General features: G+C 41.6%; 1 protein-coding gene across 3 annotated transcripts in view; it reads right to left on the reverse strand.

Annotated features, from left to right (window-relative positions):
- LOC117730244 (myosin-10-like) overlaps nt 1–27,997 on the reverse strand; it is a 49,780-nt gene that overhangs the window by 1,731 nt on the left and 20,052 nt on the right. Inside the window, exons 5-44 of one of the 3 annotated variants that reach the window (XM_034531792.1) lie at nt 27,621–27,723; nt 27,255–27,284; nt 27,074–27,088; nt 26,444–26,461; nt 22,713–22,805; nt 21,951–22,014; nt 21,614–21,712; nt 21,253–21,396; nt 20,449–20,544; nt 19,513–19,631; nt 18,992–19,144; nt 18,619–18,792; nt 18,182–18,355; nt 16,724–16,838; nt 14,298–14,491; nt 14,006–14,127; nt 13,849–13,918; nt 12,565–12,725; nt 12,142–12,250; nt 11,297–11,428; nt 10,819–11,025; nt 10,310–10,447; nt 9,995–10,118; nt 9,090–9,261; nt 6,906–7,118; nt 6,240–6,384; nt 5,912–6,118; nt 5,623–5,727; nt 5,165–5,317; nt 4,690–4,938; nt 4,078–4,290; nt 3,594–3,806; nt 3,341–3,502; nt 2,852–2,980; nt 2,563–2,651; nt 2,318–2,441; nt 2,128–2,217; nt 1,776–1,894; nt 530–638; nt 270–442 (exon numbers count right to left, since the gene is read on the reverse strand). In XM_034531792.1, the coding sequence (XP_034387683.1) occupies nt 270–442; nt 530–638; nt 1,776–1,894; nt 2,128–2,217; nt 2,318–2,441; nt 2,563–2,651; nt 2,852–2,980; nt 3,341–3,502; nt 3,594–3,806; nt 4,078–4,290; nt 4,690–4,938; nt 5,165–5,317; nt 5,623–5,727; nt 5,912–6,118; nt 6,240–6,384; nt 6,906–7,118; nt 9,090–9,261; nt 9,995–10,118; nt 10,310–10,447; nt 10,819–11,025; nt 11,297–11,428; nt 12,142–12,250; nt 12,565–12,725; nt 13,849–13,918; nt 14,006–14,127; nt 14,298–14,491; nt 16,724–16,838; nt 18,182–18,355; nt 18,619–18,792; nt 18,992–19,144; nt 19,513–19,631; nt 20,449–20,544; nt 21,253–21,396; nt 21,614–21,712; nt 21,951–22,014; nt 22,713–22,805; nt 26,444–26,461; nt 27,074–27,088; nt 27,255–27,284; nt 27,621–27,723 (5,319 nt within the window). The other 2 variants (XM_034531800.1, XM_034531808.1) reach the window with 2 other exon arrangements.

Consider the following 27,997-nt stretch of genomic DNA (forward strand, 5'->3'; position numbering starts at 1 on the left):
ATCCCTGCCAATACACACACGCTGAAGACAAACTTTTATATTGCAATAATAAGTATATCAGAATTTAGATTACTGGATACTGTGCCAGTAAAATATCTTGACAGCTTACAGCGAATACACACAACTGTTTGTGTCAGTATTAGATCACATTCACAGTTCTTTTTTAATGTTGTGCTTTACGTCACTGTTGTGTTTGCTTTAGTTTATTTTTCTTACAAGGGGCATCTGAGGACATCTCTAACACGGGGTTAGCAGAGTCCTCCTCGTACCTGAGGCGGTTCTTGAGCGAGTTGACCTCACGGGTGAGACCCTCGCTGGCCTCGGTTGCATCGTCCAGCTCCCTCTGCAGCTTCCTGCGGGTCGCGTTGGCCCTGGTGGCCTCCTCCTCCGCCTCCTCCAGCTGACGCTTCAGCTGCTTCATACGAGAGTTGGCTTTGTCCATCTGACGGGGGGGAGGGGTTGAGAGGTCGTGGTTGGCTGAATAACAATCCTGAGTACAAGTGAATCTTTGCATCTTGTGAGTCCATACCTGCTCCTTGTACTGTTCAGCATGACGACGCTCATCCTCCACCTGCATCATCACCTCCTTCAGCTTCTTCTCTGTACGACGGACGATCTTGTTAGCTGCCGCTCTTTCCCTAATGAGTTAAATAAAAAAAGAAACGTGTAACGCTTAGGGTTGCAAAATTCCGGGAATATTCAAAGTTGGAAACTTTCCACTGGAATAAACTGGGAATTTTGGGGTAATTTAACTGTATGTACCTTGTCATAAGCAGACATGCATGCAAACATTTATAATACAACTTTTAAAAATGACATTTTTGACATTTTGTGAGTAGAACTTTATTCTTTCATCGAACAACAAAAACATGCGCGTTGAATAAAAAAGGTGTATTCCCTATGATCACCACCCCACAACCAAAAGTTTTTGGAGTGTTTTTCCCTGAATCCTTTCAGGTCTAAATGCTTTCTTCCTGGACCTCATCAACGTCCTCCTCATTGCTGTAAAAAGTTAGTCTACTGTATACAAATAAACTTGGTATTAAAATGAACATGGCTTCAGTTTACCAAGTAATCAATATGCTAGGTGATGACAAACAGTGTTGGGAAAGTTCACTTTCTACATGAACTAGTTCAGTTCATAGTTCACACATTTTAAAATGAACTAGTTCAGTTCATAGTTCAAAATTTTGAATTATGAACTAAGTTCACAGCTCCAAAAAATGAACTAGTTCAGTTATTTTTTTTCAATATGTTGCGAGCTATAATTGAAATCTCTATCTGTCTGCAATACCGCTCTTGGCCTCTACGCCACTCGGCGCTCTCACACTTGCCAGGCATAGGGCTGGAACGTTCAGACGCAACACTGATGACAAAGACGTTCAAAAACAACAGAACGTTTTATGTTTACGTTTCTGGCAGACAATGTTCCCAACCAGCTGCATTCAGGGTCCAGCTGAGCTAGGCGTGCATAGTCTTGTTCTCAACTACATTTAAGTTCCCTGTATATGCTTTTGCAAAACGACTTAGGCACATTTTTTTTCTTCTAAATTCCCGAGCAAACTTTCTGGCTTTCCGCCCCTTTGCAACCCTAGTAACGCTACTAGCACCATCTACCAGCATTATTGCCTTCAAAATCAATGTTGTGATGATTTTATGGATGTTCAAATGACTCAAAATGAACCTAATTACGTGTCCAAACAGCTGAGCAGAAGCGTTTCGTCCTCAAACGAATGCTAAATGTCCTCTGACCAAACTCAACATGTGACACTTACTTTGCTTCCTGCTCCATCTGCTCCTCCAGCTGTAGGATCTTGGCCTCCAGGGCGGTGATGGAGGCCTTGAACTTTGACTTGACAGTCCCCTCCAGCTCTGCGAGCTTGGTTTTCAAATCCTAAGTTCAGAACATGTAACTGTTAGAATCATGAGCAGCAAATATGACACAAATACATGTATGTCGTGTATTCTGAATCTGGATTTGATCACTTTTCTCATAGTTGAGGTGTTGATAATAGGTCACATTCAACATGTACACAGGTAATCTGCTTCTTCTGTTTTATCCAACCTCTGTATGCACATCAGTGCATTTATCATGTATGCTAATGTGTTTAATAAACTATTCAAGACCTTGTTCTGCCGCTCCATCTGTTGCCGAGCGCTCTCACTCTTCTGTGCAGTGCTGCGTTCTCCGGCCAACTCTGTGTTCAGGGTGTCGACCTGAGGAAGAGACGTCGCGTAACATCGATGGAAGCAATCTAACCATTCTGGAGCCAAGTTCATGACGATGCGTATATACACAAGTGCAAAGTCCAGTTACCTGAATGTTGGTCTTTCTGAAACGGTCATTGAGCAGCTCCATGTTGCCCTGCTCCTCCTCCAGCTCCTCCTCCAGCTGGGCGATGCGAGCTTCCAGCCTTCTCTTCTCTTCCAGCAGTGACAACCTGACACACACACACACGCACACACACTTACACTTGTAATCATGGTGTGTACAGGAATTCTGACAGACTTTTTTTTTTTTTTAAGGACACTTGAAATATTAGTATGAAGAAGGCGACTGACTTTCCAGAAGCACTGTTGGAGATCTCATCCGCCAGCTCATCCCTCTCCTGTTCAGCATGTCGCCGGGCCCTCTCGGACGCTGCGTGGTCCTACTCAAACCACACAGAACACACATCAGCATGGACAAGATCTTGGATAAGCTGCTCTCCCATTTTTGTCCATCAAATACTGCAATACAGTCTGACTGGAGCTGATTAAACAAAGTTGATATTCATTCTAAAAATACATATTAACAGTTCATATGAGAAAATTAGCTTAATTTCATTTAAATGAAAATCTGGAATTTGACCTCCTGTAGCTGTAGGACTTCAGCTTCTAGGCTCTTGAGTTTCTTCTCGTTCTCCTTGGACTGGGTGAAGATCTCATCCCTGGAGGATCTGGCCTCCTCCAGCTCCCTCTGGTAGTCCTTCACCTGAGCCTACAGAGACAATGTGGACCAGAAAAATAACCATGAGGTATTAATTTAGCTCATTGATTTGCCCGCCAATAAACACGGACAGCAGCAGCTGACACACCGATAATGGACACGGCATTAAACGGGCACCGGTGCTTAATTACCCCCAAATAGAAGTAATACAAAGAATAATAATCCATCAGTATCACTTTTTGTTTGTGCTGCACCTTCAATATGTTGTTAACAGTACGGAGGGTCAGAGTGTCCCATCAACAACTGATACCCTCTTCTGTCTCATAAACGGATATCTGTGTTGGAAACCTTTGAAGAAGTTTCAAAAGCTTCTAGTTTATGCACTGAACAAGAGTGTGTGTGTGTGTGTACCTGTAGTTTTTTGAGTTGTTTAACAGCCTCCTCCCTGCCCTTGTTAGCGGCTTCAATCTGTCCTTCCAGCTCGTTCAGGTCCATCTCCAGCTTCTTCTTGGAGGCAACAGCCAGAGTTCTCTGCTTCCTCTCGTCCTCCAACTCTGCCTCCATCTCACGCACCTGGAAGAGTAAACAACACAGCATGTCAATAAAAATATATAAGACTTATGGAGCCAATTTATGCAGGTGATCATCTGTGTGCCCTGTGTACCTGTTTGACAAGCGACCTCTTCTTCTCCTCTCCCTGCTCGTCTCTGGCCTGCAGGTCTCGGTCAAACTGGGCCTTCATGGCCTGCATGTTGACCTCCAGACGCAGTTTGGCGTCCTCTGTGGCCTGCAGCTCGTCCTCCAGCTCCTCCAGCTGAGTTCTCATCTCCTCCACCTGTTGCTCCAGAGTTCGCTTGGACTTTTCCAGTTCATGGACCTGAATGCATCATCGGGACAAACGATTATGTCAGCAAAACAGGCCGGACTTTGATACTAAAAATGAAACATGAAATCACATCTAATATCATATATGGTATCATCGGTATAGTGAACGCAAAGCCAGACATGTAAGTGGACGCGCTACAACTTAATTTCTGCTGTAAATTAAATCCAAAGAAATGTAATCTGGTCACTTCTATCTGCCGCGTCGGCTTTAAATGGTCATTTAACATTCATCAGTGTCATTTAAGAGGTCAAAGGTCGCTCACGTTCTTCCCCACGTCATCCTTGGAGCTCATCAAGTCCTCCATTTCAGCACGGAGCTGCTTGTTAAACCGCTCCAGTTCCTCTTTGGCCTCCAAGGCCTCCTCCAGAGCTCTGGCCATAGACAGGGCCTTGGTATCCTTCTCTCTGGCCTCGGCCTCCGCACGGTCACGCTCCTCAGCGTAACGAGCAGAGATGGTCTTCTCTTCAGCAAGCAGCTAGTGTAGACAAAGAAACAATACACCTTCAATACATACATACATACATACATACATGCTGCATGTGACCTCGATTCACCATTTCTCTAGCCGACCCTCGGTAACTGATCATTAACCGTTAAGCAACACGGTTAGGCCCTTCAAGAACAAAACAGCAAGGAACTAACGAGATGAAATCCATCCTTTAAAAGGGCAACCCAGACCCGGTTCCTCCGTCATGGAGAACTTGCAGCCACTATGTTGTGTGCATTGTTGTGGACACATTCAGCCACTTTCTCAATAGCTCCGTAGAAACCATAATGGTGGACTAGCTATTCTCATTTGTCATAAATAATAATAATAACGGTTAATTTTTAACACCCTGAATCCTTTCTGAAACATTTTGCCGGTCCGGCATACCTGGTCGAACTTCTTTTGTTTTTTTTCAAGGTTTGAGACGATCTGTCTCTGGTTGTCCAAGTCCACCATCAGGTCGTCCAGCTCCTGCTGCAGTCTGTTCTTGGTCTTCTCCATCTTGTCCATGGACATGGTCTTCTCCTCCAGACACTGGCTGGTCAGCTCCACGTCCTTCTGGAGCTTTCTCTTCACCTCCTCCAGGCCCTCCATCGACCCCACGTCCTCCTCTAGCTTCTTCTTCGTGTCAAACAGCTACAGGAAGGCCATTAAAAAAAAAATATATATATATATATACAAGTATTTACATTAAGATAATACAACATTCCAACAAGTGATCATCTTGCTAAGAGAGCAGCGCTTTTTAATTTGCTGCAAGATCTCCGTGCTTTAGTCTGGCCCCCCTCTTTGGTGTGCCTTCCTCATATGTTTGTGGGTGTAAGACCCTCAGATGTGTACCAATATCTATGTATGACTGTACCTGGGAGTGCACCATCTGCAGCTGTTTCTCCAGGTTGCGTCGTGCCTCCTCCTCATCCTCTTGCTGCTCCAGCAAGGTGTTCTTATCCACCTCCAGCTGGCGGATCTGGCCACTCAGGTTCAGCTTCTGACGCGTCTCCTCCTGCCGCAACTCCTACACACCACAGATGATGAGCCAGACGAAAGAAAAGCACGAAAACACATCTGTTATACCTGTTGTTGTTGTTGTTGTTGTTAGTACAAGAGAATGACTAATTACTGAGGTGCGATAACAGAATAAGAACAGATTTATAAATACATTAAAAAGGGACTGTGTTGCTTTGTTTTGTGTGTTCACATTATTTTCACGGCCTTCTTGATTTCATTGTGTTCATCAGAAACAGTATGGAGAGAAATAGTTGACACCTTTTTAACTTTTACAGTCATTCTAGATCAGGTTTAAACTTGTCTTCTTCATACCTCGGAGTCTTGCAGTTTGCTGTTCAGTTTGTCGACCTCCTTGGCCAGTTTGACGCCCTTCTTCTCTGCCTCCTCCAGCAAAGTGAATGCATTGTCCAGCTCCGTCTATAAAACAAAAAAAGATCAATGGGTTATGCGGAAAGTATACTAAACAAAACCATTCATTCATGGTCCCTTTAAAATATTTGTTGGGGTTTCGCGTAGTCTGGGGCTATATTCCTACATTTTATAGCAAAACTGCTCCAAATCGTTGCTTCTCTGCCGTCTGACTGTCAGCGGAGGTTTTTACCTGGAGTTTGTGAGAGCGTTCGGCCAGCTCTCCCTTGGCCCTCTCTCCCTCGGTGGCCCTGGACATAAACTCCTGCAGCTGGGCCTCCATTTTCTTCCTCTTATGTTCGGACTCCGTCTTTGCCTGTTGCAGACTCTTCACATCACAGGCCAACTCTTTGTTGTCACTCTCCAGACTCTGCTTGTTCTTCTCCAGGTTGGCCTTGAACTGTGCGGAGCAAAGAAATGTGCTTAATGTGTTAACATTAACAATCTGCCTACATAACATACAGCTGATATAGGCTGATGTGTACAAGCCCTGCGAGTGAAACAAGGTCTGACCCACTCACCCGCTTGGCCTGCTCCAGCTGTTCAGACACTTCTTCCAGCGCTGTGGCGTGCCTCTGTCTCACTTCCTGGATCTGAGCCTCGTGGTTTTTGGTCTCCTCATCGATGGCCTTCTTCAGCTCTGCCACGTCTTGCTCTCGCTTGGACCTGGAGTTTAAACACACGTTTACAAGAGGACAATTAAAAAAAAACCTTAACATGCAGGATGTATTGCTGTTGTTGTCTTAATAAGGAAACAAATTAATTAAATGTTTTAGAGGTTGGGACCACTGAAATGTATGATATGCATGTTTGTAGCGTTGTAGTGGCAAATATCAAACACTACTTAGAGAATGTGTAAATAAATAATGTATTCACAAATAACAGCTTTTGTTAAGCCCTGTAGTTTAACACCATTAGAAACATGACTATACTTTACCATTGCACTGATCGGACTCACGATGGGCAGGACCTGAGACTTCCTCTCATCTTCTTCATCGTGTCATGTCTCAAGTGACATTACTTGAGGCAACTTATCTGCTTTCGAATAGCTCCCTTTGGAGCAACAACAATGCTAGCACATACAGTATGATGGAGTCGTACTCCCTAAGACCTGTAAACTGACTTTGATGTGTAAAATGTGCAGTTTCCTTTTTGTAATCGCTGACAAGCCGACGTTAAATAAGTACCGTAGCTCTTGCTGGGCAGCGGTGGAATCCAGCGTGTCTTCCAGCTCCGTCTTCAGGGCCTCAAGCTCCTCACTCAGGTCCCTCTTAAGTTTTTCAGCTTTACTTCGACACATCTTCTCTGACTCCAGGTCCTCCTGAAGCTCAGCAAGGTGGGCCTGCAGCTCCCGAACCTGCTTCAAGGCGTTGTTCTTCTGGACTGTCTCCTCATCACTCCTGGTCAGAGACACATAACAAGTCAGTTTTTTTCTAGAGTAGACCCTTATCATACAACTTAGTCTTTATTGTAATGAAGAAACATATTCTCAGTGTAGACCTTAAGCTGAGGATCAGAATTTCCAAAGATTTAATCTACACCAAATCTAACTTGTATTGTCTGTGTTAAGTACTGATAGGTATACTAAATGAAAGGCAAGCAGGTGATGTATTCTTTCAACTTGAAATGAGACCACCAGCGCACACAAGGTGGCAGTGTGGTGTTCTAATAACTGCTGAAGCTGTCCACATAAAACCTGTGCGTGTTCTCCATGAAGATGGAAATGATGATGAGACTGCTGATCTGTTTAGTCAAATTTATGCCGGCTGCAAGACTCCCGTAACATTCCTCACTGACCAAGAAACCCACTGATGAGACGCACTGAATGGAATAATGATTCAGTTTTATAATTAACACAATGCCACAGTGTTGATTAAAGGCACTAATGACTCCAATCTAAAAGTAATTCCCCATAAAAAAAAAAAACATAATACAATTGTTCTCAAAATAGCTGCTTAATTCAAAATGGGGCATATCAAGTTTAATTAAAGCCTCATTATGTGGAGCTGTGACTAAACTGGTGATTTCTGCGTGTGAAATTCGTCAGACAGACATTATCCAACGACCCCTGTAGTCTGGACGATTGAGGAGGACACGACTGAGAAGTCAACATTAAAATAATCTGTGCTGACCTTCACAGCAACGACCTCCACAGCGGTTTACCTCATCTGCAGTCTTGTGACGGTTAATGGGAAAATGAGTGAACATGACACCAAAAGTGTTGCCCAGAATATTTTCCCCACTATGTATGGATGGAAAAATCAGGGTCAACGGAGCAGTGGGATACATTGCAGGGATGGAATGGTAAGACGCAAGGTTTCTAAACCAATAGCTGCAAAAATCAGATTTAGCCCAGCTCTCTTTGATTGCTTCATGTGGAAAACTACTGCAAAGCCCACGACAGAGATCGTCAATCAACATCAATTTGACTGTCATCAGACGTGGCTGAGATGAGGTCTCAGCCGGTGTTGTCAAAGGAAAACTCTGCAGCTGGGAACTGCTGAGGAAAGTAGAGAATGGGACTGAGGCGAGTGAAAGGGAGGAAGCGTGTGCGTGTGCAGCTGAAGAGGACGATAGTCAACTCTGACTTAAAGCAGCTCAGTGTTTGTTTGTGTCTATTTTGGGGTCTTCCTATTGACTTTGAGTGCAGTTGTCATGGCAATAGGATGTACTGCACTAGTGAGAGGATGTGCATGAAGTCGAACATCACATACCCAAAATTAGCAACACCACCAACAGTGATATTTTTCCAAACCTTTAGGTTTGTAGTGATGCCCAGTTTCGGCACAAGGCTTTTGATTTAATAAAAAACAGTATATATTGATATATATATATATATATATATATATATATATATATATATATATATATATATATATATATATCTGTATCATTGTGAAGTGCCAAACTCCTGGATAGAAAGATATCTTTGGACTTCGGTCAATTAACTATACATTAAAAGGAATCGTAGCATTTATTCAGTACTGGCCAGATGAAGAATTTATAGTTGTATTATAATAAGAGTATTAAACTTGAATTCACTAGCCCCCTCTGATTAATCTCTTTTTTAGCTTACAGTTAAGTTTTTGGTGAGTTTTATTGCCCTGGGGTCATATCCAATACTTTCCTTTCTTCAATTATTCTAAATTACCGTTCTTTTATATCTTCCTTTTTCAGTATTTGTACCATTAGCTTTCGAAATGCGTTGACTGTCACTATGATTGTATCTTCTCAATAGCCACTGTACCATCTGAAAGGATCTCGTCTGAATTTAGTTTATCAGAGTTTTATATTTTGCAAAAGGCATCTGATGCCGTCAATTTTGACAGTTGTTTGTACTTTGATAGATGTTCCATCTGTCCATCACTGACCTGACCAGAGCAGCCTGCAGCTCCTCCTCCTTCTTGCTCAGTTGGATCTTCAGCTCCTCTATTTGGGCCTGAAGCTCAGCAATCTGGTCCTGCAGGTCAGTGGTCTCAGCATCCAGTTTGCGTTTGGCCTTCTCCAGCTCTTGTCGTGTTTTCTCCTCCTTCTTCAAACGCTCTGAAGGGAGGCATAACCACATGTCAAGGAAAAAAAGAAAAAAAGCGTTAATCAAACATGGTCAATAATTATTAAGAAAAAGAAAACCTTTGCCTTCAAATGATCTCAAAAGATAAATGGGTCACAAGTCACAGAGGGGTCACATCACACGAGGTACAAAGAGGTCAAAAACCTAATTGCTAACCGCTTGAAACAAATATTAGTAATCAGATTAGTTGCTTTGGCTCAATGCGTGTTTGTTTTTTTCAACATTCCTACATACCTCTTTTCTTTAAGTATTGCAGATTAAGGGCGTGATCAGACGGAGCGCATTGAGCAGGTGGATAATCAAAGGCGCACCGCAATGCCTTTTAGTTGCCCAATCAGACAGAGCGTTTTTGCAGTTTAAAGTTAAATTGTTGCTAGGCAACCACCGAATGAGTGTAAACGTTAGTTTATCACAATCCTTGAACTGTATGCTACCTAATAGCTAATAGTACATTTTAAATGAATGAAAACTTCTTCCCAGAAATCTCAAGTCTCACTAATTTGGGTGTTGTTGTAAGTTCAGATCATTGTAACTACGGTTGGTAAAACTTCATGTTGATACGATACTGTTCTATCTTGCATACAGGCTACTGTAACTTAAATAGTCCTTAAACTGATGTGACACTGGCCATCCACCTACTTGTGTGTGTTCTGGTGAATGTTCTCTATTCGTGGACCCAAAATGGCGGCAGTAACAGTAGCTTACCCTCCAGGTCCACCATCATCATCTCCTGCTTGTTCTTGACCTTGCCGAGGTTCTTTGCCTTCTCCTCCTCCTCTGTCAGTTGAGAGGTCATCTCGCCAATCCGGTCCTCCAGCAGCTTTTTCTCCTGTTGTGTAACATCAAAGTGTTGGTTAGACTGGAAGCACAACTACTAACTGGAGGTGAAACGGTCAAAGTACCATTCAATTTGTATTACTCTCTAATATCCATCTCAGCAATCACCGTATGTTATTAATTTGACCTTTTCTGCTTTCTGGTTTTCGTTTGACCCATCATTTGCAGATCTAATCCTCTCACCTTGAGGAACTTGGAGTTTTGGTCCTCCAGCAGAAGAATGTCCTCCTCCATTTTCTTGATCTTTGCCTCGGCTGTCACTTTGTCCAGCTGCAGCTTCTGTCTTGCAGCTTCCTCCTCATCAAGCTGCTCCTCCAGGTCCTGCGAGGAGGAAAACACACACACACACATACGCACAGCTAAAGATTCATAACCAATCCAATGCGAAGAGGTTGAAGTCTGAACACTGAAGTTTATAACCTCTTTAAAGCCTCTCAACACTTGGCTTTAAAAAGTATTTCTCTGCAAACTAATCTGCTTCATCAGTGTGGTTTGATCACCTTTGTGACCAAAGCTGTGGACTCCAACCCTCTTCAACTTCTACGTAAATATCAGAAAGGCCCTTTAAATGCCCAACTGAGGATTGTGATTATGATGCGCATAATGTTCTTGAAAGGCAAGTTCTAACAGCACAGATGTTAGCATATCAAAACAAAAGGAAAGTGGATGTTTAAAAAGGTGAAGATATACACCTGAATGTGTGACTGCATCTTCTTCTTCTCATTCTGCAGGCTCTGGTTCCTCTCCTCCTCTTCCTCCACCCTCGACTCCAGGTCATGAAGAATCTCCTCCAGCTCTTGCTTCCTAGAAAGCAGACGAACTCTCATCTCTTCGGCCTCAGCAAAGAGCTCCGTCTCCGCGTGGAGCTGTTCTGCTAGAATATTCTTCTCCTCTACGAGCTGCAGAGAGGGAACAGTTTGAAAAGACATTAAGCAACCTTCGTATCTGCAATGTTGATTTCTTCAATTGTTATACATTTGATAGAACATAATAAATAGTAATTTCCTTACAAACACTTTGGCTACAGAATTAATAACATGAAACATGACAAGAAATTCACACAATTTTTAAATAATGAAGTTTCTCTGAAGTAATTTGTGGCCTTTATCAGGAACACAATTATACCTGCTTGTGCACGTTATTATTTTCTATAATAGAGGGCACGTCTACCTGTTGGTGTTTCCTCTCCATCTCCACAAGCTCATTCTCCACCTTGAGCTGTCTCTCCTTCACCTTTACCAGCTCCTCATCTTTGGCCTGCAGCTCCTCCTCCTGCCGGGTGACCTGCAGCAGAGGCTTCACCTGAGAGAGAGAGAGAGAGAGAGAGAGAGAGAGAGAGAGAGAGAGAGAGAGAGAGAGAGAGAGAGTTCCCAAATAGAATACAACATTTAGACATGGACTGCAATTTAATACTATTTTACTGACAATAAGGTTCTTTGTAATATAATTAATCAATTTACATGACTTGGATCAATTAATTAAACATTTTGCACAAATTGACACACGCCAACATGATTCGATGAATTGACTCGCTCCGTTATCTAACTTTAGTAGTAGTGTATAGTGGTAGTAGTAGTAGCGTAGCAGTGTTTACATGTCTGATGGCGTTGACTTAAACTAAGAATGTGCCCTTCTGTTCTTCACTTATCTCGACCAACAGCCTGCAGCTAATACAAAAAATATATAACTAATGTTACTATCTACGGAAAGGCAGAACAAATATTCAAGACCTTTAAAAATAAATGCTATACCTTAAAATACCAATGTTAAGACGTTTCAAGACCTGTGAATGCCCCGCCCTAAAGAGCCCAGTGAAACAAAAAGAGATGAACTTGAGCAACATGCCGTCTGATCGGGGAACAAACACACAAGTTGTGTATTGTTTATGTTAAGTGCTCATATAACTGGAGACATTTGTTCTGCCTCATTGAGGCAGGGATGTAGAGCTGTGTAGATCTGCGTATATCACATATGAACTACTTTGTTGAGGTAACGTTGGCTGACGGAGTTCTCACCTTGGTGAAAAGCCTCCACCACTGCCAGTGTCGCAGCTTCAAATAAGCAGCGCAGTTCCTCTGGAGGACCTTCAGGGCATTCAGCTGCTGCTGCTTCTTAGCGAAGGCCCTAAGGGGAGAAGTGGTACACAAACAGGCGACAAATCAATGTCTGGGTACAGCAGTGTATTTAAAGCCCAACGACCAACAGATGAGCTGTAAATGCACCAAACTCAGTCATTTTCCTTATCGTGCTGCTTTATGCTCTGATATAAAGCGATATATACACTTGACAAAGTGTATCTGCATATTAATGCGTTGTGACCACCTGTGGGAGTTTGAGCAATTGCATCACTGTCCTGAAATGCATCTTGGGTCTCAGGTCTGCAGATGTATGTTCATAGGTAAGAATTTGAGATAAAAACCATGAGATCTGACACTCACTTGCGTGCCAAGTATCCACGGCAAACAGACTGGAAGTAGATGATGATGTCGGTGATCTTCAGATCTCGCTCCTCCTCTAGGTGAGCCAGAACACCAGTTCTGAAGAAGATCTTACTCTGGCCGATACGGAACAGGTTGGGGTCCAGCTCCAGGGCTCGGATCTAGAAAAGGAACATGAAGACTTTTTAAGAATGTATCTCCGTGGTCAGGGTTACATGTTTTTTAAATATATATTAAAATCAAGAAATGTTTCTGGAAAACCGTTTTACATTATAATCAAGCAAGTATTTATATTAGAGTGTTTCCACCACGGAAACTTTGTCTGGGGACCAAGAACCCTTTGAGGAGCATCAGCTCAGCTTGCTAGAGAGTGAATGAGAGGGAAGGAGCTGCGTTAGAGAAATGTGTGAATGGATGAAATAAAGCATTCCTATTAGTTTAATGGCGGTCACATATTGAAACAGAAATAAATAACACACACATTATATGATCAAGTGATACAGGATCGATACATAGGCTTGTGGACTTGCCAATTGTCATGTCCAGGAAACTGTCATGTTAAATTAATCAGTTTTGTGTCTTGTGTCCATGTTGTCTCGTGATTTCCTGTTTTATTTTGAAGGTCAACTCTCCTCTTGTTTCAGGCAACTTGTTCCTTCCCCTGTGTGTTTCTCCTCTGGTCTGATTGTCTGCCTGACTCCTGATTGTTTCCACCTGTGCCCTCACCCTGTGTATCTATTGTCTGTGTCTCCCTTTGTCTTGTGCCAGTTTGTCTTCTTCTGTGCCAGAGAACCAGCCATTTTCATGGAATTCATCAGTCACCAGGTCACGATTTTATGTTACTTTGTTCATGTAGATTTTCTGTTTGTTTGTTTTCAGTTAATTAAAACTGAGATTGTTGTTGTTACTTTGCCTTGAGTCGTGCGTATGGGTTCTAGTCTTTGTTCGGTCATGACACCAATGCCCAATTCCAGCATTTTAGGCTGTATCCAAGGCACTGGTATCGGACTCTTTTTCAAAAAGCTGCTGTCATTTTTATTATTATTATCTAATCTTCTAATTGTCACATTTCTTCAGATGTGGTGGAAATGCAGAAGGGACTTGTAGTTAGATGAGTTTAGTTCCTGAGGTTAGTTCCTCTGGTTTCATTATTTCTGGAACTTTTTGTCCAACAAAAGGGTGAATATTCAGTTCCTAAGGCTCAGCAGAATATATGGTATGTTATTGTTTCCAGGGCAGTAGCTTTAAAACTGAAATAGAGCAAGAAAAAAAAGAAGGCACTACCATTCTCTCACAGGCTTGTTTTCCATCCATGAATCCCTTGGGGATAGCGTTAGGCGTCAGGATCTCATATCTGTGAACAAAAGAGAACATTAATATCAACATTTCTTCTGTGTTAAATGGAATTACAGAGTTCAAAAAGCTTCCTGTTGTTTGTCACCTCTGTCTGAACTCCTGGAAGACGATACGGTTGGGGAAGCCCTGTCTGCAGATGCGGATCCCCTCTAGGACTCCATTACACTTCAGCTGCTCCAGAACCAGGTGAGGCTCCAGTTTACCAGCCTGAGCAGGAACAAATTCACCATTAAGACCAGAAACAGATGTTTCTATTGTACAATTTCTGTTCTACAAAAAAAAACCTCTTTAAATATAAAAGAAATATTAACAGGTCCCTCACTTTCCACTGCTTGATACACAGCTTCTAACAAATGCATTTAAGATTCTTTATTTACTCTTTTTTCGTGGTTGGGGATGATGCAGCGAACAAAGTTGGGGTTGGTGTTCCTCAGTGTGGCCATGAGCTTGGTCAGCGACTCCTTGTAGAGCTGTCCCACCGTACGAAACATGCCCTTTTTCGTTTTGTAGGTGGCGCCAAAGGCCGTCTCGTTCATCCCCGCCACCTGGTCCAGGCCCACGATACGGTCGACTGGTGGGGAGATGAGGAGAACTGGTTATATGAGGAGACTTCATGGGGAGCAGAGACCAAAGAATACAGCAGCAGTGACGTAATGTAGCTATGTGAAGTGCAGATGGATGAAGAAGACATCACACACTACAGTCAAACAACGGCACTCTATAAAGTCTAGAACTACTGCTAGCTTATGCATGGAAGATGGAGAGCGAGGCCTATCTACTCCGGGTGGTCTCTACAGGACTCTACATGTAATGCTCCTCTCTGTTCTTAGTGGATGAGAGACCATGCTGGATGGCAGCTACATGAAAGCTTTACAAAAACATATTGCGAGTCAAATCATTAATTCTGTTTAACTATAACCGTTCACAACCTTTTAACACCTTCTGTGGTTCTGCCAGGTGCTTTGTCAAGTGTGAGAACTACTCAAGTGACATAATTTTCATTGTTTCAGTTTGAGCTTGGAGAAGACCTGGGAAGTCACGTCTGAAAGAGCAGGGGATGCACCAATATTACTGGACATGTGGGATCCAGCATTGTTTAGGAGTTTGACCTGAGCTAGAAACTAAAAGGATGTCTTGGCCTCTGCTGCATTCTGACTATTCTTTTTGAGATCTAGCAAGTCCTCCAACCTTATGAAAGTACAATACTAAAATAAGTGCAGGATACATTATTTGGTATTATTGTTATTGTTAAACAAATCTAAAAAAAGACCAACATTTGCAGTTCTTCCATTTGTCCATCTCTAAATACTTATTTGACTTCCCTGCCAGTCTGTGGCTCTCAGCTCCAAATCCATTTGAGGTATACTAAAAATCTTTCCTAAAACTACACAAATTACAGCTGGGAAATGGGGTTATGGTTATTTTAGATTTGGTGCTATAGTGTGCATTGAGAGCAGCAGGACAGTGTATATGGGATGGAAAACCAATTACAAGGAACATGTCAGTCAGTGCAACAGTCTCTTTAATGTTTTTATGATAGATCTTTATGAATAATGATTACGCTTTATGGCACAGAGGAATAAGATAAATCAGGCTTTGGATACACTAACAATAATTGTTGAATTCATTGCTGGTTTTGGCCTTTTTTTTAAAATGGGAATTAGATTCTTCATTAGAAAAATATAAAATATCACAAGAATTACAAAGTACATTTGTTAATGAGCTGATAATGTCAGTGGACTTATTCAACAAAGACAAAGATCATGACTTGCAATTTAACATTTTGTCACATAATATCCAACCGACTAGATTTAATTAAAAAAAAACCTTTAAAGAATTTGGTGAGTCACAGACTGGCCGGCTGTCTGGACCCTCTCTACTGACGCCTGAGCTCAGAACAAAAACAAGTACCAACATCTGCTTTCAATTCCCCGCTACTATAATCCTATTGAGGAACGAGGAAGACGGGAAATTAATGTCATAAAATGTTCCTTCGTCAAGCTACTAAAATCCTAAATGTGCTTGTGGATGAATCCCATCACAGAGGAGCCATGAAGACTGCAAACAGCTGCAGTAGATATAACCGCTTGCTTCAGGGCTATCGACCACACAAAGATCACAAGACCCGTGTCAGCCTACGAAGATGCTGACACAAATTAAAGCACACTAGTTCAACTAGAGGGAGCAGTTGACTATAATCTACTATTCTAACGTATTCAGGATTTAGGCACTGCTGCTTTTGGCTGAGAGAAGGGAGCCATGCAGCCTGGAAGCAAATGGGAGCCATTTGAGCTACGACAGACCGGCACCGGCTGAAGCATGAAACATACAGCCAGATCTGGGCAAAAATACACCAGTAGCTACACTTTCAAGAAATGGACCTGCTTGGAAGCGCTCTTATATTTAGCCTGCCGAGCACCTTGAGCAGCTTCCAATCCAAAGCTGTTAATTTTCAGCTATTATTATTTTGGCCCAGGTCTGTTACGGCACGACCCAGTCATTCACCTGCCGGGTCATCCAGACTAGTGTCATAGAATGAAGCCCTTTGAATGGTCTGAATCTCTACAACACAGAGAAAGAGACGGAGGGGGATGTTAAATTAATTCTTAAAAATCATAAATGTATCGGCCTGGGTCAACAAGGCAGAGAGCTGTTAGTACGCTTGAGTGAGAGACATATTGACGTGCTGGTTAACTGAATAAGCAAACAGGTCCATACATCATGAATCTCAAAGGATGAATAACCAAATTTGATTCCTAATAGTATCTAGTACCGTTTCAGAGGTCAGACGGTGGCAGCTTACCGTCTTTCCAAAGTTCAGTTATAAATTTGTCGGTCGACTGATGCAGAAGAGTGGCCACGTTGTCATTCAGAGGGTCCATGTTCTTCATTAGCCACTCATCGGCTTTATAGTCCACCTGTAACAATGTGATGTGCTATCAGCTCTGTGTCTCCTTATATTGTGAGACAACATAAATGACACAATTATCCTTCCAATTGTCTGACTGCTCTCCAATTAGAATACAAATCTAAACAAACCAATAACAACATAGTTTGTTTGCCATTCTAACATTAACCAACCTTTCTGAGGAATGAAATCTTGAATATTTGCTTTTTAAAAGAATTCTGAGAATAATCTAAAGCATGCCAATTAGCATTTCAGTAATTACTGTTAGTTATCGCCAAATGACACACAAATGTCATATATGGGCCAATAGGGGTGTCTCGATATACTGGCATTAGATAAAATAAATATTATATATAATTAATCTGAGATTTTGGTCAAATGTACTTAATTATTAATTTACACGAGAGCTGTGTGAATCAGGATATCTCAATATTTGAATTTTGTCTCTATGTTCATGGAGAGATGAATAATGATGCTGTGCCTACGGTAGTTTCAAGGATTTATTTGAGGTAAAATAGCTCTAAATTATTCAGAAAATATTAGCTGAACAGGGATTTATTTATATTGGCGCCAATTGTTACGAAGAAAATGCAAAAATATATTTGATTTAATTGAGAAAAGAAGATTTTTCTCCACAGCAGACGCTCTTAAAGTTCGAAACTCTATTTTCACAATCTTTTTGATTGACTGTCCACATAATGAAAAGAAGATGTGCAACTCAGCAGGACTCCCTGCAAGACTGAGTTATATTGCATAACACCAAATCCACTCCAATACCATGCTCTATAAATCAAACCAGGACACGGTATTTCCCTGAAATCCCACCACAAGAGAATCGTGCGTAATGTTTTTATCTGAATGCTGACCGGAAGCACATTTTTACTTGCTGTTTAACTTTGGCAGGAGAGTCATATATATATATATTGCATACATTTCCGAGTAATATGGATGTAAAACACACCATTGGACTGGTGGGACTGTCTTAATTAAAGAGTTGTTGAGATACCATAGACTGTAAAGCAATTGAAAGTGTGTACAGTATTAATGAAACATTAGTATGAGGGTGTCAGTTGTATCAGTCGTAACAGCTATGACCATCACTATGATTTACTTTTTTCCTAAAGTATATTTCTGTCTTGGTCAGTGCTTCTTGGAATAGCGCCTGACATCAAATTAAAAAGCTTTAACCTTCAGTCAACTTTTTATTTTGCTATTATTTCCAAGGAAAGACTCAATTTAATTTCACTCATGAAAGGAAATGTGCAAAGGAGTGCACTTCCAGTTTGAAATAAACAACACATCAACAGAGGCGGAAACATGTGCGATTTCTTAAAAAGATCAAATCGAGCGTACTTTGCCAGCGTAGTGGATGATGCAGAAGTCGGCCTTGTCTTTGAGTTGGCGGGGCTTCTGGAACTTGGTGTGTGTGCCCTGCTCCTGGATCAGCTTGTCTACAAAGGTCTTGTCTGTGGCCTTGGGGAACCAGCACTCTTCATCCAGCAGAGCCAACACTCCTGGAGGGTTTGCCTGAAGGAATATCAACACTACAGGCTTCAGAGGCAGTGAAATGTAACGACAAGTATGTGTTTGTGAACAGTAGGTAGGAGCGCTGTGATTAGCATCTTTCAAGGCACGACAACTTTTTCTCAGTGAAGACGTCAGTAAGTTGTCGAGTGAACATTATTATTTAGTTAATAAGCAGAGCTCAATAATTCAAGATTAAGTGGAAAATAAGTTTAAAAGAAAAGTTGAATTCGTCTCATGAATAGAAGCTCATCATTCACACTAACCGGCCTCTCAATGAGGTCGATGCAGGGCTGCAGGTCGAGGCCGAAGTCGATGAAGCTCCACTCGATGCCCTCCCTCTGGTACTCCTCCTGCTCCAGGATGAACATGGTGTGGTTGAAGAGCTGCTGCAGCTTCTCGTTGGTGTAGTTGATGCACATCTGCTCAAATGAGTTCAACTGTCGTAGGGGAGGAACACAAGGAAGAACAATACTTTCATTGGAAATGCGTTTCGATGTTAAGAACTCCAAATTTCAGATGTAGATATCTTATAAAAAAACAAAACAAAAACAAACATTATCGTCAACTTCCTCCAGCCACAACTGGACAAACTGCCTTCTTTAAAGATGATGACATTTAAAAGATTTGAATCCAAACCTGGAAGATCTCAAAACCTGCGATGTCCAGGATGCCAATGAAGGAGGCGCCCTGTCGTTTGGTTCTGTCCAGGGCCTTATTGATGCGATGGACCAGCCAGCGGAACAGACGCTCATACGTTGCTTTAGCCAAGGCCTCAACAGCAAAGTCAGCCTGTAGGGAGAGAGAGAAAAAGAAAGGAGGAGTGGAAAATAATGGCGAGACAATATAAGGAGACACAGAGCTGATAGCACATCAGTATAATGCAGACACGCTTCCAGTTGTGATTGAATCTTTCTTCCCAAAATACAGCTTGGTTTACTGCACCATTTTCTAACAGTTGCATTAATTTGTACTGAAACAGACTTTTACTACCGGAGACCTGGATGTGAGGAACAGAAAACCCTTTCAACTGCGGAACTCTTCATAATGAAATTATCTTGCACTAAAATAGACCGACTGCAGTTGCATTACTTTACGATAGATCATCATTAGTGTAATTGAGGACCCTAAGAGGATATACATGGTGTTAGATAACTGACCTGCTCTTTAGTCTGCGCTTTCTGGACGTAGTCTCTTCCCACTTTGATCCTTGGGGACAGGATGGCTCTGGTAAACTCCATAACATTCAAACCCAGCAGATGACACAGTTTCTGAGCGGCTGGGAAACGAGAGATGGAAAAAGCACATAATAGGGGGTAAGGTTTATTTAAATGAGAATAAAAAGAGGCCATAATAGTGGATTGCAAATAGTATATTTGACCCATACCTGTGTTCCTGATATTATTTTGACACTTGGATTCTAATCATAATAATCAATATTAAATAGAAACTAATACTACTTTTACTGATTAATATTAAGATGTATCACAAATCTTTCAACGATGTTTTCTGATGAAGTGCAACAAGGAAAATGAGATATTTTACATGGCGGGAGCTTGTAGAAAAGCAGAAAAAAACATGACCCGGTCTAGATCAGCAAAGTCTCACTACTGAAAAAACATCTGCTACAGTCCTGGAGTCTGCTCGCTGCATTTGGGGCTCTGGCCGAGCTGCCTCACTGGCATTAGGCTCCTTCTCTCTCCCTGCCTCCCTCATTTAAGTGCCAAATATGCAGTGCCACATGTGGAGGAACTGGAATACTGTGCCCCATTTCCTTCAGGAGTAAATTCTCATAATAATGCGGCTGAATGGCAGGTTAGAAAGGACATCAATCACCAGTCCCTCTGTTCTGTGGACGAGGACGCAGTGTGAGGGAGGCAGGAAAAGAGGAGGACAGTTGAAGTATATATGGGAAGAGGAAGAGGAGGAGAATAATGTCTTGACCTGTGAGCTCCAAGCTACGAGGTTATGAAGCCGATGTAAAAGGATTGCTTGCAGCGTGCGTGTGTGTGTGTGTGTGTGTGTGTGTGTGTGTGTGTGTGTGTGTGTGTGTGGGTGTGCGTGCACCTACCAGTAGTGTGTGTGTGTTCACCTACCAGTATTATCAGGCATAGAGGCTTGGTCAGAGTTCCTCTCTTTCTTAAAGCTAATGTTACCAAATTGGAGCACTGAGGACACCACCTTCAACATGGCTACAGATGTAAAGAGAAAGAAAATCATTTCAATATTGTAAGATATCCCTTTATCATGATTGATTTCATCTCAATCTCACTGGACATTATCAAGTAAAACAACACACATTTTAACCCATATAAAAAGTACATTTTCATTGTTTTCTGTTCTTTTGGTGCATGCTAAATATCTCAACAAATCTTTTGAGTATCTTTACATCAAAATCCCTCTCTTTTATCTTCCTGTAAAATATTACAAGACTCATCCTACACATTCATGAACTTGATACATTTACAAATACATTTTTCCAATCTATTTTGATTTGGGACTACCAGCACTTACCCATCATATCAAACCACCTTTGACGATTAACTTGTGGGTTGTACTCTAGTTTGTAGCTGAACAATATCAGAGGAGGAGGCACGTGTTCAGATATATTGGCAAAAAAACTTTGTTTACATTTCCAAAAGTGGATGGTTGGGGCCTTATTTATACATTTCTCCAATCTTCTGTGTGGAGGCCAACAGTGCTCCACAGCTCCAGATGTTGTGTTCACTCTGAGATACTTCACATTACAGAAGCGTAAGTTGCTTGAAAATGTTGTTGATTCGCTGTGACTTCGCTTTCTAAAACCATAACATCAGAGGGACCTCAAGAAGCAATCTTTTTCTAAAGTAAGCTAAAACCTCCTTAAACCTCCTGTTATGTTTATGTTATGGTAAACATACCCAGAATCTCCTCATGGCCGAAGCTCATGATGTGCATGGCCTCCATGGTCTCCTGGAAGTTGTCTTTGTCCTGCTGACCCGGGATTGGGATGTTACCATTGGACAGGAAACGGTAGTGGTCGAATCCTTCCAAAAGGAGGTCCGCTGAGGAGAGAAATGTGGTTCAATCTTTGGGAGAATGGTTAAGATATATTTTTTCTTTTAAATAAAGTCTAAGTAAGGACTTTTATAAATGATACTGTTGAGCCAAACATAACTTATCTTTTAAATAGTTAACCTGCCACAATCAGCACGGTCCAGAGTAATGACAGACAAAGGGAATAAGAGGTATCTTGCTCGTATAAAAGCTCGCTTCACTTACATTTGAGGTGCTCTCCAGCTCCAGCCAGCAGCTGGTAGAAAATGTGGAAGGTGCGCTCATCTTTGGCTTGACGAATAGCTCTGGATTTCTCCAGTAAGTCTGACACATAATGATCAAAGAAAACAAACTTTTTGGGTGGTTTCAGTCAAAACTTAAAATGCTAATTACTTGAGAATTCATACGATTTAAAAAATGTTGCCAATAATTTTGGATAGCATTCCATGGTGAACATGTTTGTGTGACTCCTGGCGAGCCTCCTTGTAAATATATCAGCTACAGTGACTGATAACGTACAGAATCTTAGTCAGTTATAATCAATCGTTTCAAAACAGGATACAGGTTTCAATATTGGCTCCAACAATGTATCCGGTGACATCAAAGTTGATCCGGATGAATTTCCCCTGCGAGATGAACACAAGATAAATGCTCACAAAGTGCACCAGACAAGATATACTGACATGAATCACCCACTTTACGACTCTGTTGTATCACAAGCTGAGGCCTCATGGTGAGGAGCATCTGATGAGTTTGATATACTGAGAGCCAGTATGAATCCTCCATAAACATTAAATACATCATGTTTTATACAGTAAAAAACAATATTTAAAAATAAGCACCAGTAGATTTTAGTATTTTGGATACAGGACCTGAGGCCTGCAGAACATGACTGGTCTGTTTCTGATCAAGTACAAACTGCAAGGCAACAATCTAAGCTGGCCACGACTCATGCAGAAAAAGTTTGACCAGGGTCTTTTTATGAGGTAAGACAGTTAGTACTTAAATATTAATGCCCCTTAATTTGACAGATACTACAGTAATGCTTAAGCTAAGATATTTTATGTTACTATTAAGAGGTCTGCTGAGTGGAGTTGCCTCCAAGTTTTGAACGACAGAGCAGATCAAAGGCATTGTTGATGACGAGCAGGCGCCTGTGTCTGGCTACGTGGCCTGTGTAACTGCTTACAGGAAAATTAAGATAATATGATTACTTGAAATCAGTTTTATCTCTGCTTATTGTCACAATGGCTAGAGTAAACTTTGTGAGAGGCACAATAAAAATGCAGCCTTTCTACATGAATATAATCTTTTCTGTACTTACAAAACGTGAAGAGTTGTCATTTTTCACTGTCTTCGCATTCCCAAAAGACTCCAGGATGGGGTTGGCTTGTAAAAGTTGACGTTCCAATTCACCCTGAAAAACAGAGGGACGTTACCAGCAGGCCTTTGTCACCATGACGACCCAACCAAGACAAACGAGAAATGAACTCACTGAAAACTGAAAAATAAACGAACATAAACATGCAGACAAAGACAGCGGAAACCTTAAGTTGTGATACAGACGGACCTCACATACATTATGTGTATATGTGAAGTGTATAGAAATCATTTTGTAACAACTGTTGTTGTTGTAAAGTGGCGGACAATGAACACGGTATAGTGGTTCTTAAATTCTCCAGAGTTGTTCTGCAGGTTTTCACATGAGCTACATTACATTGTTTGGAGGCAAATCATTTTCCTGAGGGTTTAAAATGTTGCCAATCCCCAAATGAATTTAAAGATTCTGAGGGATCACAAAGAGCTTTTTACTATAAAACACATTTTCATCCAAAGCAAGAAGACCAGGCAGAAGGGATGTGATCACGCTATTTGAAAACCAGTTTAAAGAGGCAACATCTTTATGTGATGGAAGATTCAAATGAGAAAATGATTTTGTCTGTTTTATCAAATTGTAAATGAAATATATTTTGGTTTAGGATAAAATTAGCAAATTAATGACTTATTTTCGGACATTTTATAGGCTGAACAATTAATCTGATCATATTTAAGAAATCTTAATGCTGAAACCATTCATTCCTGGCTTTAACTGCATTTTCTCAAGCACATCAAATCCTGTAGATATGGGAGTTTTAGGGAGAATATGTGGAGAATATGTGTTTTTGTTGCAGGAAAGCCAACTGCCTTTAACGTCAGAACGAATGTGTCCAAAACACACATCACACATACTTTAGTTTTTTTCCCCCCCATCAGCCTGGATACTTTAAAATAGTCTGGATAAATAAATAAGCAACTTATTTGGGCAGGTGGTACACGGTGTTTCCATCCAAGCCACATTGTGGCCTACCAGAGAATCCAAAATTTACTTTAGCAACGTTAGTTCTCTTCTTGTGGCTGAGTGAAATATTTTCCCATTACGTCAAAAATAGATGCGCACACCAAAAGTTTGAGGAGGCCATTTTCCACAAAAAGGAACTCTGTGGGATGAGGAATCAGCATTGCACTCAGGATGTGAGACTTGTAATGGGATCTTTGGCCGCAGAGCATGATGGGCTGCTTTTAATTGAGTTTTTGAGCAGCCGGAATGAAGCAGGATGAACTGGATAAACTTGGTCCTCTTCCAGCTATCAGAGCGGTGGCAAAGCCCACAGAGGGCAAAGGGTTGAAACCAAAAGCCTTTGCTTCTGTATAAGCGCAGGCCTGTGGTGCAACTTGGTAGCTGAAATTGTTCGTTGGCAGCCTCTACCCATCTGTCTGGTCTGCTGTATGCACATAAAGACAAAGAGCAGATTACAAACACCGTTGAGGCTCCAATTTAGCAGCATTAGAAGTTGACCCACATTCCTGTTGCAAAGTGGGCATGTCGGGCATCTGACAGCCAGCGGAGCAACCTCCTTCACTGGAACTGGCCAATTTTGTGTAGCTGTGATCAAACTTAAGCAACCGGAGATGCCTCAAAACTACTGAGAGACACATGATCACTCACTACAAATACATCCAGTCACACGCTAAAAAGAAAGGAAGAGGTAAAGTAATTCCTCTGCCTTTATAGAAAACATTTGCAAGTCATCGGAGTGTCTCTCTCATCAAAGTGCAGGCTGGTTGGCAGGCCACGCAGCAGTACTTTAGGGCAGATTGAGTGGAGTCAAAGAGGATCAGTCAAAACTGTTGCACTGAATCTTATGAGGCGGACAGAGGCCAGTTGTGGATGTGTAATCACTGCTACACATCTGCTTCGGAGGTCACAAGGCCGGGCAAATATTAGAAGTCTCTACCAAAAAGGAGAGCCGTCACGTATCAAGTATCTGAATCTGGGCAGAAAGGAGCCGATGTGGAGAACTCATCTGGGCCAACAGAGCTTTCTGGCTGAATCGAACTTCATGTAAGAAAGGCCGGAAAAGGTTCTGCATCAGCCACTAGACCCAGGTCAAGTGATTTAGATGAACCAGTGGGTTATTGTGAAGCTATACGCTAGCTATCAGCAACATTATTGAACTGATTCTGTTTAAGACAGGTTTTTTATAATACTTGGTACAATCCTATCTTGCTTTTGTGTCAACTACAAATATAGAAACCTCTAGAATAATTTAAAAAAGAAAATATTGGTGAAAAAAATATTGTCATTTTATATTTATCTCAAATTGTTAATCCCTAGTCAACCAACAGGAATCAAACTAAAAACCTGAGTGAAACATGCCAACAGGTTATTTTTCTTAAAGTGAGATTGGAACATAATAAACAGTGGCTGCAATGTCAATAACCTGCTTCAATTTGCAGCCAAATAAATAACGTGGTAACGCTGATAAATAAATATCAGCTTCATGGCAGCCCATTAGTTTATATATGATTAGAGGTTTGAGCATATGTATTTTTATAAAAGGAGGTGTCTGCACACTGTAAGTAATGTAAATGGTAAATGTCTGAAAGAAGCAGATCCTATTAATTCAGTGAGGATAGGAAGTACACATCATGCAATGCAAAAGTTAAAAAAGAATGAGAGTTACCAATGTAACTGGATGTCTCCATCTCACATATGGGCAGGTCGAGTCATTATTCCAACAGAGTTGCCTGTGACCATGCAAGGATGTAGGGCGCCCGCCCCAGTATAAAACCCAAACATCATCGGGATAGGAGCATGGTGGCGCTGATCATGCCCACAATAGCGACAGGCTGTAAGTTGTCCCTCTGAGTGAGCAGGTGAATAATAAGAGTGGCTGGGACCAGGTGGCAAGAGACAAATGACCTCTCTGCCTTGGAACCTGAACTGGGCCCCGCTGCAGGTCAGCAAACCTCTGCCTGGCTTGATATGCGTACGTACTCCGCTCCAGTGCCTGCTGAGCAGCCAGACCAAACATCTGGCCAGGAGCCACCGGAAGGGAAAAGAAGGTGCAACAACGTCCCTTTGACCGACGGGACTGTGCTAGCCAGACATGGTGGTGTGCCAGTATCACCGATGACATCAACCTTCCAAGCTCCCTAGACATCAAATCAAAAGCCTGAATGGCTGCATCGCTAAGAGTCTGAGCAGAGGAGTCCACGCCAGATTCTTGCAGTCTCTGAGAAAGACCCAGGATAAGGTTAGAAAGGGAACTGATATGTGTGATATGTGTGTATTTGATGCTGTCAGGACTGCAGCCATACTGGGAGTCGGCAGTCCAGTATCACCACTTATCTCTGTAAGTCCAGCCATTCTTACTGGGGCCCATACATACATGCATGAAGTGGATCAGTCCAAGAAAAATACACTGACTAGATGAGTATAGACCAAATTATTACACAGCTAATATGCATGGTCACAGGTGACTTTGTTGGTTTCACCATTTGACCTGCTGGTATGCAAGATGGAGATATCCAGTGCAAAAGCACCATTGTCTGGCAGTCAGGAAGAAGAAAGTAGAAAGTAGAACCACAGCAAGTAGATTAAAGTGGATGAAACACATCTATTGCCCAACATCAGACAACATTAAATAGTCAGTCTTTATGGTGATGAAGAGGTGGGTAAAGCACCCCTTTTATTTATGAGGTGAAATAGGTGAGAAACTACATACTACTCACATAAAACAGGGATCCACTCTGTAGGAATGGGGAAATTAAATTGTTATTATAGAAAATGATAAATTGCATTCACGTCATGATTACAAATTAACCTGCAGTTAAAGCTGAACATTTTCAATGATACCTTAGTGTCAAACTCTAAGTACAAGTATAAGCGGTCTATGCCTGGAATTAGCAACAGGTGTTATTTTAAGACCTCAGTGGTCTGTAATCCTGGCCCTCAAGACCCAGATTACTACCAGTGTTCTGGGTTAACAGGTAGTTATGGTTTGTAATGTGGATCTCCCATATGCTGTCATTCAGTCAGGTGGCTCCAAGAACTATCTGCAGGGATCTAGATCCAGGACTGAGCTTAACCGACAACAGTCTAAAACACAAATACACTTCATGCCTTCAATTAGCGTTCTAGGTTGTTTTTTGGAATTTGACAAGTTTCATGCAGCACAAGATGCCAGCCAAGGCTCAACATATGGCTATTACAACAAATAAAAACAACATGCATTTGACTATATCTCAACGAGTGTGAATCACAATAATGACAAGCAACTGTACAGTGTGGACAAATAAAGTCAGTTACATACACAATAGGAGGGAGTCTGAATAAGCATGCATGTTTTAAAATGTACTTACAACTGCATGTTGAGCCTGACAGAGAGAGACAACGTCTTATTTACACCATCGAATGAGCCCTTAGTAGGCTCATGTCAAACAGATATTCTAAGATGATCCCATTTTAGACAAAGCAGGTATGTTTAAGAAGACAATGTGTGTGTGGCATGCACATGGTGTATAAGAAAGTATACAAACTTGCCTGTTGTTTCACTGGTTTGGGTGATTCTGGCTGTTTGTTACAGATAAACAAATGCAATTGTTAGATTGTGTACACACAGTGCACAAAGCCATGTTGCCAGGTACTGCTATCTATTCTTTTAGCACAACAAGCCCACCCTGGCCAAACTGCTCATTAGTTGTTCCAATTACAGTGTCATAGGTCAATATAATAACCCGGTCCTGGGGCTGCAGGGCAATACAAAGAAATGATAGGACAAAGAGGTGGTGATTCATTTTTCCACACAAATCCAACACTTCCCTTAGTATTTGAACATCTTTTAATGGACTTGTTAAGCTTCAAGCAGGTTTTTCCAGACTAAATTAGATTATAGAGGAGAACACTCACAGGAATGTTGTGGTCTTTTCTTCCTTTGTGGGAGGAGGCAACATGTGCCAGGTACTGAATGACCTTTTTTGTGTTTTCCGTTTTGCCAGCTCCTGACTCGCCTCTGTAGAACAAAAGAAGGCGACGCACACAAACACAAAAATCCTCAGAATAACTTGTGTGAAACAAATAACTGTTAAAAAAATGAACCCATCTACTTCTTAGCCACTCTGTGATCTTAAAAGACTGGATCAATAAAGCTAAACTGTGACGTCTTCCTTTAGCTTTACAGATTTGCAGGCGCTCATAGACAGAACACAAGCCCTCACCTCTTTCCCACGACAGAGAAATGCACAAATGTAATCTTTCAACTGAAACCAAATTCTGGTGCGTATCTG

The sequence above is a fragment of the Cyclopterus lumpus genome, chromosome 1 (genome assembly GCF_009769545.1).
Source record: "Cyclopterus lumpus isolate fCycLum1 chromosome 1, fCycLum1.pri, whole genome shotgun sequence".
Lineage (NCBI taxonomy): Eukaryota > Metazoa > Chordata > Actinopteri > Perciformes > Cyclopteridae > Cyclopterus > Cyclopterus lumpus.